This window comes from Cibotium barometz, chromosome 53 (genome assembly GCF_041138505.1).
Source record: "Cibotium barometz isolate CiBa-2024 chromosome 53, ASM4113850v1, whole genome shotgun sequence".
Lineage (NCBI taxonomy): Eukaryota > Viridiplantae > Streptophyta > Polypodiopsida > Cyatheales > Cibotiaceae > Cibotium > Cibotium barometz.
This window is the reverse complement of record NC_141098.1, coordinates 19,075,709-19,090,783: the sequence shown is the minus strand read 5'-3', so window position 1 is coordinate 19,090,783 and position 15,075 is coordinate 19,075,709. Positions and strand designations below refer to the sequence as shown.

At 39.9% G+C, this 15,075-nt stretch overlaps 1 protein-coding gene across 1 annotated transcript in view; it reads right to left on the bottom strand.

The window, feature by feature from the left end:
• LOC147608373 (histone H2A.1-like) overlaps positions 1-10,060 on the bottom strand; it is a 56,373-nt gene extending 46,313 nt beyond the window's left edge. The window contains exon 1 of the mRNA XM_086789432.1: positions 10,051-10,060. Within this exon, the coding sequence (XP_086645558.1) occupies positions 10,051-10,060 (10 nt within the window). The remainder of the gene's footprint in view (positions 1-10,050) is intronic.
• Between the last annotated feature and the right edge of the window lie 5,015 nt (positions 10,061-15,075).

Genomic DNA, 15,075 nt, shown 5'->3' with positions numbered 1-15,075 from the left:
TACACACTACGGTGGGCTTATTCATCCATCTCTAGAGCTAATCGGAGAAGTTTTAGCAAGATTTTGGTGGTATTCTTCCAGGGTCTTCCCTTCTTGGGTTAGCTCCAAAAATTCATTCATTTTATCTTCTTGAAATCCTGGAGGACAAAACCTTTCATGAAGGTGTACTTTCATGGCATCCCATAACTGATTCTGGTTCAAGTGGTTAGATTGACAACAATGCTTCCAACTAATTCATCATTTCTTATGATTTTGACATGAAACAGTCAACTTTCTTCTTTCATTCTATCCATGAAAAGTTCAAAACTATCAATACTTATCATAGCACCACATTTGAAGGCACTTTGGATTAATACATCTGAGATCTTCATTTTTTTTAAAAGAATTACACATCTAGTGCCTTGGGATTGACACATCCAAAGATTATCAGGATTAACACATCTGAGATGATTAGTTTTTTAAAAATTACACATCTAGTATCTTGGGATTAACACATCTAAGAGCATGATCCTCTGGGAATTACACATCTAATAGCATGATCCTCTGGGAATTACACATCCCAAGTTAGTCCCATCTTTGTTTAGATGGGTTCAAGAGCATAAATGGATGCATAAAAGAAATTCTTTTATATTGAAAGCATGATTTTCATCATAAATGATTTGTATGCATAAACATATGCATAAAATATATTTTTATTTTAAAAGTGTGATTTTCATCATAAATGATTTTTATGCATAAATGGATGCATAAAAGAAATTCTTTTATATTAAAAGAGTGATTTTCATCTAAATGATTTGTATGCATAAACATATGCATAAAAGATATTTTTTATATTAAAAGTGTTATTTTTATCATAAATGATTTTTATGCATAAATGGATGCATAAAAGAAATTCTTTTATATTAAAAGAGTGATTTGCATCATAAATGATTTATATGCATAAAAGATATTTTTTATATTAAAAGTGTTATTTTTATCATAAATGATTTTTATGCATAAATGGATGCATAAAAGAGATTCTTTTATTTTAAAAGAGTGATTTTTATCATAAATGATTTGTATGCAAAAACATATGCATAAAAGATATTTTTAATATTAAAAGTATGATTTTCATCATAAATGATTTTTATGCATAAATGGATGCATAAAAGAAAATTTTTATATTAAAAGAGTGATTTTCATCATAAATGATTTGTATGCCTAACAATATGCATAAAAGATATTTTTATTTTAAAAGTGTGATTTTCATCATAAATGATTTTTATGCATAAATGGATGCATAAAAGAAATTCTTTTATATTAAAAGAGTGATTTTCATCATAAATCATTTATATGCATAAAATATTTTTTTATATTAAAAGTGTAATTTTCATCATAAATGGAGTTTATGCATAAATTAGTTGCATAAGAGAAATTCATTTATTCTAAAAGTGTAATTCCTACTAGACTAATCATCTTAGATGTGTTAATCTTGATAATCTTTGGATGTGTCAATCCCAAGGCACTAGATGTGTAATTCTTTTAAAAAAATGAAGATCTCAGATGTATTAATCTTGAGTGCCCTCAGATGTGTGCTATGATAAGTATTTGATAGTTTTGAACCTTTCATGGATACAATGAAAGAAGAAAGTTGACTGTTGCACGTCAAAATCATGAGAAATGCCGAATTAGTTGTAGGCACTATTGTCAATCTAACCACTCGAACCATAATCAGATGGATGAATAAGACATCCCTCTGAGGGATAGGAGGATTGAGCGACGGAGCCTTAAAGGGAAACAGGCACGCATGGCGGAGGATGAGCTGCATGGTCCCATAGGTTTTGCCCAGCATGTAGAGGCTGGAAGGCCGAATTTAAGGTCATCGACAGTATAAAGGAAAAGAATAAGAGAGCCGGTTTAGCTTGTATGGAATTGATTCATGTATAAATTTTTTTTAATCAAGTCCTTGGCATTATTGTACTATGGAAAAAGGCTGTTTTAACGAACCTTGTGAAAAGGGTCTTAATTAAGGAACACGTTTATTTATGTCAAATAGTGTGGTAGGATTAATTAGAAAACAAATTGTCGTGTTGAGTAACGTGGAAAGTGGGAGGATGGAATGCCCCGACGGCACCATCCTACGGAGGAGGGGTGGACCCGATTAGTCGGGTAGCTTTCCAACAGATTAAGTGAAAACCCTACGCTAGATAAATAGGTTCGTGGGGCAACATTGTTCTAGGAGACTAGGGCAATGGGCAGCTGTGCCTTGCATGGATGAGGAAAAAAGCGATGTCTCCAGGAATCAAGATTAGTAGTTGCCCAAATCATGATCAATTACGCTATGGGTAATTTGACTTTTAAAGAACCACGCTCTCCCTGTGGGATAAGACTAGGTCTTACCTACAAATCGTATCCTTGAATCTTTACATGGTCAAGGTGTGACGAGTAGGAAATTTTCTCCAAGATAAGACTTCGTACACTATCTTAAGTGTTTCCGCTATTTACCTAATGGGGGGACACCACTTTGGAAGAGAGAGGAGGATTTACTTAGATACTATCCCAGCTTGCGAGATGAGGACATTTCGAATCTTTTAAGTGGGGGAGACTGTAAGGTCCCTCCCGAGTCATGTATGTGTCTCTTTTAATATAGATTTCAAGAAGGAAAGAGAGTGCACTTAGAGAAGAGTGAGGCAATAAGGCTAGAAACATTAGGAAAGTGATAGAGTAAAAATAGTAGCTCCAAAAATTCTAAAAGAAATAGGAAGACAAGAATAGTTCTTGTGCTTGTGTAGCCAGATGGCAGAGACGTTAGTAAGGCCCGGAGTCGGCCCATGGTATCCCTCATACCATTGGGAGAATGAGGTTCTCCGATTGAGGCGAGTGATTGTGATGCTATCTAGTTTTGAGGGCCCAGGCTAGTGCAGTGAATAAGCCCACCCTAGTGTGTAGACATCCCTTTGAGGGGGTAGGAGGATCAAGCGACGGAGCCTGAGAGGGCAATAGGCCAGCTTGCATCCTCGTGGTGGGTAGCGAGCGTGGCCCTGACGATGAGGTGTATGTCCCGTAGGGTTTTGCCCAAAATGTAGAGGCTAGAAGGCCGGATTCTAGATCATCGGTAGTATAAAGGAAAAGAATAAGAGAGCCGGTTTGGCTTGTATGGAATTGATTCATGTATAAAGTTTTTTTATAAAGCTTGTCTTTGGCATTATTGTACTGTGAAAAAAGGCTGTTTTAAACAAACCTTGTCAAAAGGGTCTTAATTAAGGATTATATTTATTTATGTCAAACAGTTTATTGGTAGGAATAATTAGAAAATAAATTGACACATGAGTAGGGTGGAAAGTGGGAGGATGGAAAACCTCAAGATGGCACCATCTGAACGGGTGGAGCCGATTAGTCAGGTAGCTTTCCAACAGATTAAGTGAAAGCCCTATGTTAGATAAATAGGATTTGGGTGGGCAACACTATTCTAGGAGACTAGCAGACGGCTGTGCCTTGCATGGATGAGGAAGAAAGCGTTGTCTCTAGAAATCAAGATTAGTAGTTGCCCAAATTATGATCAATTACCCTATGTGCAATTTGACTTTTAGAAGACTACGCTCCCCTTGCGGGATAGGACTAGGTCTTACCTACAAATCGTATTCTTGAATCTTTACATGCTCAAGGTGCGACGAGTAGGAAATTTTCTCCAAGCTAAGACTTAGTAGACTATCTTAAGTGTTTGCCCTATTTTGGAAGGGGAGAACCTTACAATTAGTAACAGAGCAAAGGCTGACTATCAAGGGATTAAAACAAGTGATTGTTTGTCATATGAGGATGAATCAATCATCTCTACTGGCCATAGAAATGGTTTGAATATCCTCACATGTTGAGACAATCATCCTATGAAATTGTGCTTGTATCTTGGGCGTGCACAGGCAAGATATTTGTACAATAAATTTGAATAATAGGATTGGGGAGGAAACCTTTTACGGATAAAAAACATAGGGTGATCAAATTAAGAAACTAGTGGAGACTGAATAACTAGAAGGATAGACCAAAACTTTGTTTAGAGAAATTGTGAGGATATATCTCATTAACTCGCATATTATAAATTATTAAGATTATAACTCCATTAAGGTTTGGATAGTTGACGTATGATTGCCATCCGTTGGATGCTTTACACTAGGACGATCGTCCAAGATCTTGAGCCCATCTTAGACAAACACGGGTCTAACTTGGGATGTGTAATTCCCAGAGGATCATGCTATTAGACGTGTTAATCCCAAGATACTAGATGTGTCATTTTTAAAATACTAATCATCTCAGATGTGGTAATCCTGATAATCTTTGGATGTGTCAATCCCAAGGCATTAGATGTGTAATTCTTTTAAAAAAATGAAGATCTCCGACGTATTAATCCAGAGTGCCCTCAGATGTGGTGCTATGATAAGTATGATAGTTTTGAACTTTTCATGGATACAATGAAAGAAGAAAGTTGATGGTTGCATGTCAAAATCATAAGAAATGCCAAATTAGTTGGAAGCACTATTGTCAATCTAACCACTCAAACCTTATGGGATGCCATGAAAGTACACCTTCGTGAAAGGTTTTGTCCTCCAGGATTTTGAGAGTATAAGATGAATGAATTTTTGGAGCTAACCCAAGAAGGGAAGACCTTGGAAGAATACCACCAAAATCTTGCTAAAACTTCTCTGATTAGCTCCAAAGATGGATGAATAAGCCCACTGTAGTGTGTAGACATCCCTCTGAGTGGCAGGAGGATTGAGTGTGACGGAGCCTGAGAGGGCGACAGGCGGGCTTGAGTCCTTGCCAGCGCAGCCGACGATGAGGTGTATGGTCCCATAGAGTTTTGCCCAGCATGTAAATACTGGAAGGCCAAATTCTAGACTATCGGTAGTATAAAGGAAAAGAATAAGAGAGCCAGTTTAGCTTGTATGGAATTGATTCATGTATAAACTTTTTTTTATAAATCTTGCAAGTCCTTGGCATTATTGTACTATGGAAAAAGGCTGTTTTAACGAACCTTGTGAAAAGGGCCTTAATTAAGGAACATGTTTATTTATTTCTAACTAGTGGGGAGACACCACTTTGAAGTAGAGAGGTCTTCAAAAATGTCCCTCGAATACATTTGGAATAGGGAAACCAAATGTAGTGAAGCCGGCAAACTCCTCCAAAAATAGCATGTAGGACTGTTATGGCAGTCATGTTGTCGATGAAGCTTCCCTTGAAATTCTTCATGAAACCTCCATAAAAATGAGCTGCAATTGATGCGTAGCCATACCCAAAAGGGTCCCACATATTTATCATCGAATCAAATGATCTTCCAAGTGTGTTGGAGTAGATTGGTAACCCCAACAATAGATCCAACCAAAGCTGTCCAGAAATTACAGTAGCACATATGAAACCTCATGATGTGCCCATTCTTCATATAATAATCATGCCACTTGATCAAGGAATACTTCCATCAAGTAAACCATGTTGTTGAACATACTCCATTGATTGCCAAGTAGCCTCATCTATGGGCAAGCGCTTCCATTTCACAAGGAATTCGTCAATGTTCCGGTTCCTCAAAACCCTTGTCCTCTTGTCCACAATCCTCTCCGGCTCATAGATAATCTCTCCCTCTTCATCCATCTCGGTGGTAACTCTTCAATCTCTTGAGGAAGAGATCCCACAAACCTCTTAAGATTGGATACATGAAACATATTATGAATCCTTGTAGAAGGAGGTAGGTCAAGCTTATAAGCCAAGTCACCCACTTTCTCGACTACCAAATATGGTCCATAGTATCTATGTGCCAACTTGGAATATGTAGGATGAGGTTGGAACCAAATACACCTTATCCTTGTGCCATAGTAGACCATTCCGAAGCTTATAATGAGAAAATTCTTCACCATTTCCTTGCTGTAATTTTTTGTAAATATGGGCAGCACTCTATTTTAGCATATTGTCCCTCAAAATGCATGCATGATCCCTTCCACCGGGGTTGAAAGGAAACTCATCCTCTTCTTTGACAAAAGAATGACCCTCCAAGTCTTCTTCATGTGTCTCCTCGCTGCAATCTTCAAACTCTTCCACATCATGAGATGACTTGGAATCATCATCCTTATCCATAATGATCATAGGAGCCACCACTTTCTTTGATTTGCAAATGTGCCCGGGTGACCACTTCTCTTTGCATTTAAAATATAGGCCTTTGCTCCTCAATTCCTCAATCTTAGGATCATCCATCCATTGAGTCTTCTTGAATGGTTGAGGAGGCTCCTTCACAAACCCATTGCTCTTCTTAGCATCATTTATGAGCTCCACTTGTGGATTGTCCACTTCCAAAAGATGTATGGAATTCGGAAGTGTAAGTGGATGTAGAAGAAGGTAGACTTTTTCCCACATTTTAAGAAGTGTGAAATGGCTTATGAAAAGGTACATTGGGCTGAACCCTCTTATACTTTGGCTCATATAGCTCCACCAACCTCATAGCCTCTTTGATAGTGCTTGGTCTTTGTGGTGCTGAGACATCCGCTTTGATGTATGAATCTAGACCATGCACAAACTTCTTCAATCGCATGCCTTCATTGAGTCCATCCACGAACATAGAGAGCTTCATGAACCTCTTGATGTACTCTCTAACCGACATACCCTTTTGTGTGAGTTCATACCATTCTTCATGGTATCGGTCAAGAACCAAAGGCGACACAAATGTCATATTCATTTTATGCTTGAGTTTTTCCCAAGTATGTGGCATAACTCCTTCCTTGAGCATATGTCTCCACCATTGATGTGCATAGTCTTCCAAATGCAAGGATGCAAAATGCACTTTGTCTCTTTCAGTCTTCGGATAGAGTTGAAAGTATGTATCCAACTTATTCATCCATTCTTCCAACTCATGTGGGGCTGAACCATCATCCTTTACATCCTTTGACATGGTTGACGATGCATTCTCATGATGGTGCGAGGGCTTGTGCTTTTGTATTTGCACAAAAGATCCAAGGAATTGTGCAAAGTCCTTGTATCCCCTCTTGAGGAAATTTGGCATTTCCATCCACCTATCATGAGCTTCTCTTTGTCTCTCAATGAATGACATATGTTCCCAATCAAGCTCAACCACATCATCCATATCATACACCTCCTCTTCAAGCATGGAGGACTGATTTGCTTTGGGATGCAAAGGTACTCTTCTCGGATCCCCAAAATTTGACTCCTCATGTCTCAATGTAGGTGCATGTTGCTTTCCATCCAATCATCGAGAAGAACTCGCTTGGAATGTAGTAGGCTTCATCTCCCGCATAGAAGGCTTCCTAGCATCCGCCATGAATCCACAAGTGACATTCTTGGTTGAATGTTCATGTGTTACCTTGGGAGAAACCTCTTGTACCATGGGTAGCTTGCCTTCCCTATGGCCTTCAAAAGCTGTCCCAAATTGCTTGCCTTTATGTAAAGCACCATGACCACTATCATAGGAAGGTTGGCTCATTGGCCGAGCGACCCTTTCTTCCAAACCTTCCATCCTTGTAGCCATAGTGTCAAGCCTACCATTGACTTCCACCCTTGTAGCCATCGTGTCCATCTTAGCATTCATTTCCATCAGCATTTGCATGATCGATTCCACCCTTGTAGCCATCGTGTCCATCTTAGCATTCATTTCCATCAGCATTTGCATGATCGAATCGATAGGGATAGCATGCGAAGATTGTGGGGTGTGCTTATGGGCACTTCCGACATTCAACTCCTCATTCCCTTCTCTTGAAGTATGCCCAGAAGTATCCCCTTCTCTTGAAGTGTGCCCAAGAGTATCCTCCGGAGCATCCAAAATTCCTTGTTCCATCATTGCCTCTTCATCTTCTACCTCTTCGGAAGCCAAAGTGTTGCGCCTCGGTCGCCCTTTTGGCTTCGGCCCCATGGAAACCTTCAGTTTCAAAAATTTGGCTCTAAATTGAGGTAGGAATGTCCGATTGAAGTGATCTAAAGCTTGTTGGAGAGCTAATGAAGTGTACTAGACCACTATGCAAAGACTTATAAGAGATGAGGTCTGCTACTATTCTTTGTTTTAGGGTTTATAGGGTTATAGACTGAAACAGTATTTTGGGTATAACTTGAGCTAGAGATATCCAAATGCAAAACTTTCTAGCTCAAATCAAAGCCCTTAATGAGTACTACAAGCCTATGTAATTGGATATAGAATATTTTTAAACCCCTTTGACTGAATTAGGGTTTACTCTTTCTGCAAAAATCCTAAATTCTACCCTAAAGAGATATCGAAATGCGGAGGTTAAGGGCTCGTTGGGTAGCTCTAAGGAAGCACTAAGAGCTCATATGGTCCTTTTAAGTAAGTCCAAAAGGGTTAGGACTGAATTAGGGTTTTTGGGAACCTGCAGATTCTTGCCAAAGTGACCCCTTTTTGTGCCCAATTGATCCTTGTTTGCTCCCAAACCAATGTCAACACCTTCCGCACCTCATTGGCATCCCAAGGTCTGCAAATTATGCTCCACAAGCAAAATTTGAGAAAATTTTGACATAGTCTCCTTTGTTTTAGGAGCTAAATCTCAAATTTTCTCAAATAACAATGCAAAAATCCATGATCCTCTTATCAATTTCCATGAGATGTCCATGTTAAGGTGCCATTGCCATGTACATAAACCAAGAGGATCGTCGGTGTAGCGCATTGAAGCTTGCCGATCTCCCGGCCAAGCTCTTCTCACCCCCGTACCTAGTTCGAACCAAGGCACGGGTTGAGGCCAAGTCTTCACCTCCAAACCTAATCCTCCACTGTACCGCTTTACCAAGGCACTCACGACACGGTGGATTCAAGCCATGATCTTCCCCGGGCCTCTTCTCCAATGCCCGAGGTACCTCACAACATACTAGTTTCTAGAAATTGAAGTGAGTGGAAACAATTGTGAGGTGCATATAGCTTGAATCTAAAAATGAGGTGGATCACTTACAAGGATGTGGCATGACTCATGCCCATTACAATATACTCATAAACCATTATGCATGAACTCATGCTTATCCACATAGCTCCAAATGTCCACCATTCGTCCAAAGATCCAACATCAATCAACAAGTGAGGTAATACCATATACCAATGATATCAACATCCAATTTGTATCACTTCCATAAGCATTGCTTATGAGTAATTGGCATCAAATGGCATTCAAGGGCATCAACTTGCATTTGAATGTAGCATTACCAATTGATTCCAATCACACATCAAGCTCTTCCCATGCATAGAATCACATCCATCATAACCATCAAGAGTATGTGAATCAATCTCTACACCATCTCATATGCATGTCCCATAGCATGAATAAGACCAACACCATAGGATATGCCAATAGAAGCATAGACATCATCAATGGGATGTAATGTGTCTAAATGCTTCAATATCCCTTCAATAGTTCATAAAGATGTCATCATTTCAACCATGGAATTACAATGAATAATGGATAAGCTTCCCTATGCAAGAAGCTCACCATCATGTGCATGATTATTAGGGTTTTAAAAGGGATGACAATCCTTGATTCTTCAATGAAATTGCTTGAAAACTTGGAAGGCCTCTTACCACTTGATGCACATAAAGCTAGTTGATGAAGCATTCCCTTGACATGAAGCTTGATGTAGATAGAATCCAAGCCATCCAAAATCTCCAATTAGAATCCCTCATCACTAAAAAGATCCGAGAAATCACCAAAATAATACCAAATTCTATGGCTTTGAAGCAATAGCTTCAAATGGTAGCAAAAGGAAGATCAATGGCCGTCTTCAAAGCCTCTCAAGGGCCGTGTATTCTGCGCATAATGGACTATGCTACCAAAAATGCCATCGCTATAGCCAGCAGCCCTACTCTTCTGTCGCTAGCCACCAGCTGCAGTCTCTTTCGTCACTAGCCACATAGTCTCTGCTCCATCGCTAGCTAGCAGTCCTACTCAGTCTCTTTTGTTGCTACTCAAGCTCAGCTTCCGCCACAATTCCTTGTACGCATATGTCTGCCATCAGCGCTACTCAATGTAGTCTTTCGCCACACATTATGCATCTACAAATGATGCTTGGATTATAGCTATAACTGCAGACCATCCGCCATTATAGCATTATTGCATTATAGCTATACCTGCTACCAGCCACCATAGCTTATACTAGTGCTGTGCAGACGACGTCATCTTGAGAATCCTTTATATGCTGACCAAGGCGCTGCGTTGAGCATTGTACTAAAATTTTTCCTATCAGCAGCAGCAGCGAAGCTCACACCGCCATCGCCATGACTATCGAGAAAGAGTGGGAGTCCCTCGTCTACATGGCCAAGGTCATCGATTCACGAAACGTTGTCGTTGTAGTCGTGTTGAACGGCACACAAATCTCTTCAGAAACGACAACCTATACCCTACGAGCTTGCAAAATGGTCGATTCGGATCGCTGCTAGGCGTGCTTGGGCTGTCGATTCGAATCGCTGCCATAGCCGATCTGAATCGCTGCTAGATGTGCTTGGCCTGTCGATTCAAATCGCTGCCATAGCTGATCTGAATCGCTGCTAGACGTGTTTGGACTATTGATTCGAATCGCTGCCATAGCCATGTCTCTTTCCCCAAACCAAACCCTAGTAAAAACGACCAAGGAGAGACAGGAAGCAATCATGGAGAATCACAGACTAGAGAAGAAGAATGCTTCAAGAATGCTTCAAGAAAGGTCTAATGGTTGGCCTGCCTAGGGTTTTCATGAAAATGAGGAAGAAGAAAAGAAATGTGCAGAAATTTTCAAAAATATGCATGTAAATTGGTACTCTATGTGTTCCTCTCCTCAAGCTCAACAAAAGCCCTAGCAAATGTAAGCAAAACGGGGCAAAGAGGAGAAGTAATGGCTATGGAAAGCTTGGAAAAGAAGCACAAAAGATAAACGTGATTAACAGAGAGATTAAAAGATGATTAATTTAAAATTTTCCCAATTTTTGTACCCCGTCCCAAAAATTTGGTCGAGTGTCCAAATTAGGTCTAAATGAGCTAAATCTCCATAAAATCACATGAAATGATATCTCCCCTCCACTAATCTCCAAAGATTAGCAAAAATTAAGTAAGATTAAGCCAAAACTCCAAGAAATCAAGAGAAAATTTAGAAAATTATCAAGAAAATGACTAATCTCATGCCCAACCAAAACCTTGATAATAGATCAAAATCAAGGCTCTGATACCAAATGAAATGGATCTAGAGTAAAATATGGAATCAAACACATCAAAGCAAGAATCTAGCATCCATTAATCATGAGATTAGTGATCAAATGGCTCATCACATGAATATGCAAAAGAGAGAGAAAATCTATAAGTGCATGTAGCAAGAGAAGATGCACAAATAGCCTAAGTGTGTTTAACCTCTCACCAAGAGGATGACCATGGAAGGCCATATCTCCATAGATGGAGCCCAAAGGTACAAGATGACCAAAATTAGTAAAAGTGTCAAAAGGTCATACCAAAGTATCCCAAGCCCTATTTATAGTCACTATCTCCTTTTGCCCATGGGCCCCTATGTACATGTGGAAATCAAGCTCTATGGTTCATGACATTGAGTTCTTCCCAAGTATGTGGCATAACTCCTTCCTTGAGCATATGTCTCCACCATTGATGTGCATAGTCTTCCAAATGCAAGGATGCAAAATGCACTTTGTCCCTTTCATTCTTTGGATAGAGCTAAAAGTATGTATCCAACTTATTCATCCATTCTTCCAACTCATGTGGGGCTGCACCATCACCCTTGAACTTAGAGAGTGAAATCTTGTCCTTTACATCCTTTGACATGGTTGACGATGCATTCTTATGATGGTGCGAGGGCTTGTGCTTTTGCATTTGCACAAAAGATCCAAGGAATTGTGCAAAATCCTTGTACTCCCTCTTGAGGAAATTTGGCATTTCCATCCACCTATCATGAGCTTCTCTTTGTCTCTCAATGAATGACATATGTTCCCAATCAAGCTCAACCACATCATCCATATCATACACCTCCTCTTCAAGCATGGAGAACTGATTTGCTTTGGGATGCAAAGGTACTCTCTTCGGATCCCCAAGATTTGACTCCTCATGTCTGAATGTAGGTGCATGTTGCTTTCCATCCAATCGAGAAGAACCCGCTTGGAATGTAGTAGGCTTCATCTCCTGCATAGAAGGCTTTCTAGCATCCGCCATGAATCCGAAAGTGACATTCTTGGTGGAATGCTCATGTGTTACCTTGGGAGAAACCTCTTGTACCATGGGTACCTTGCCTTCCCTATGGCCTTCAAAAGCTGTCCCAAATTGCTTGCCTTTATGTAAAGCACTATGACCACTATCATAGGAAGGTTGGCTCATTGGCCGAGCGACCCTCTCTTCCAAAACTTCCATCCTTGTAGCCATAGTGTCAAGCCTACCATTGACTTCCACCCTTGTAGCCATCGTGTTCATCTTAGCATTCATTTCCATCAGCATTTGCATGATCGAATCGATGGGGATGGTATGCGAAGATTGTGGGGTGTGCTTATGGGCTCTTCTGACATTCAACTCCTCATTCCCTTCTCTTGAAGTATGCCCAAAAGTATCCCCTTCTCTTGAAGTGTGCCCAAGAATATCCTTCGGAGCATCCAAAATTCCTTGTTCCATCATTGCCTCTTCACCCTCTACCTCGTCGGAAGCCAAAGTGTTGCGCCTCGGTCGCCCTTTTGGCTTCGGCCCCATGGAAACCTTCGGTTTCAGAAATTTGGCTGTAAATTGAGGTAGGGATGTCCGATTGAAGTGATCTAAAGCTTGTTGGAAAGCTAATGAAGTGTACTAGACCACTATGCAAAGACCCATAATAAGAGATGTGGTGTGCTACTATTCTCTAGGCTGAAACGGTATTTTGGGTACAACTTGAGCTAGAAATACCCAAATGCAAAACTTTTTAGCTCAAATGGAAGCCTTCAATGAGTACTACAAGCCTATGCAATTGGATCTAGAAGACCTTCAAACCCCTGACTGAATTAGGGTTTACTTTTTTTGCAAAACCCTGAATTCTACCCTAAAGAGATATTAAAATGCGGAGGTTAAGGGCTCGTTGGGTAGCTCTAAGAAAGCACTAAGAGCTCATATAGTCCCTTTTAATTCAGTCCAAAAGGGTTGGGATTGAATTAGGGTTTTTGTGAATCTACAGATTCTTGCCAAAATGACCCTTTTTGTGCCTAATTGATCTTTGTTTGCTCCCAAACCAATGTCAACACCTTCCACATCTCATTGGCATCCCAAGGTCTGCAAATTATGCTCCACAAGCTTCAATTGTCCATGTATGACCAAAAATTTGAGAAAATTTTGACAGACTTCTTTGTTTTAGGAGCTAAATCTCAAATTTTCTCAAGTAACAATGCAAAAATCCATAATCCTCTTATCAATTCCCATCCATTACATAGTATGTGCCTCAACTTGCATCACCAAAAGGTATACAAATTCCTTGCAATTCCAAGCATTCACCATACGTTTCCCATGGCATAATGCAAGATCAATTCCCATGAGATGTCTATATTAAGGCGCCACTGACATGTACATAAACCAAGAGGATGATTCTCGGATGATTGTGCGAAGAAGATCGTCGGTGTAGCGTGTTCTCACCCCCGTAGTCCGAAGCAAGGTACGGGTTGAGGCCAAGTCTTCACCTCCACACCTAATCCTCCATCGTATCGCTTTACCACGACACTCACGACATGGTGGATTCAAGCCATGCTCCTCCCCTGGGCCTCTTCGCCAACACCTGAGGTACCCTCACCAACATATCTAGTTTCTAGAAATTGAAGTGAGTGCAAACAATTGTGAGGTGCATATAGCTTGAATATGAAAATGAGGCTGATCACTTACAAGGATGTGGCATGACTCATGCCCATTACAATATACTCATAAACCATTATGCATGAACTCATGCTTATCCACATAGCTCCAAATGTCCACCATTTATCCAAAGATCCAACATCAATCAATAAGCACAAATGAGGTAATGCCATATACCAATGACATCAATATCCAATTGGCATCACTCCCAAAAGCATTGCTTATGAGTAATTGGCATCAAATGGCATTCAAGGGCATCAACTTGCATTTGAATGTAGCATTATCAATTGATTCCAATCACACATCAAGCTCTTCCAATGCTCAATAGCATCATTCCAATGCATAAAAGCATCATGTCCATAGCAAAAACCTTCTCATTATTACCCAACATGTGGCTCAATCAATGCATCCAAGCATATGCATTCCTTCATCCATTTATGCATGGATTCATCAAAGAATCTTGCATTTGTCTCCCAAATGGCCACATGACATCCAAATGGGTGTGATTAAAGAAAGATGTGAGCAATAAGAGCATGTAATCACTTTCCAATGGATCATGAGTTATGTAAGAATGGTAAAATTCTATAAATTAGGGTTTTCATTCATGAATAACTGCAATTTGTCCATAGCATGAGGATTAATCACCAATGCTTGAGAAAATGGCCATAGCAACTCACCAATGGTATTCCGAAAGCTTCAATGGTTGGATTGTTGCTTGATAGAGCCTCCAATGGAACCAAATCTTGAAGATTTTTGTAATTTTTGAGGGCTGCTCAAACCTCCTCTTCTCCCTCTCCAATAGCAATGAAAAACTCCCCGAAATCCACCAAAAAGATACCAAACATCATGGCTAACAACCAAATGGAAGAAATGAGATGAAATGGAATCTCCTTCTTGTGATTATGGCCGTGAGGCGGCTTGGGAAAAATGGCGCTCCACGCCTAGCTTCATGGTCAAACGAAAGCAAAATCAACTCCAAGTCTAGCCCTCATTAGCCATAGAATACACCTGTAGCCATTTAGAGTGAGTGGAGATGGACAATGGTGAGAGCTGTGAGAGATACTAGGGTCTGGAGCAAAGGGAAAGAAATTTTCAGAAAAATGCATGTAAATTGGTACTCTATGTGTTCCTCTCCTCAAGATCAACAAAAGCCCTAGCAAATGGGAGCAAAACGGGGAAAAAATGAGAAGTAATGGCTATGGAAAGCTTGGAAAAGAAGCACAAAAGATAAACGTGATTAACAGAGAGATTAACAGGTGATTAATTTATTTTTTTTTTAATTTTTATA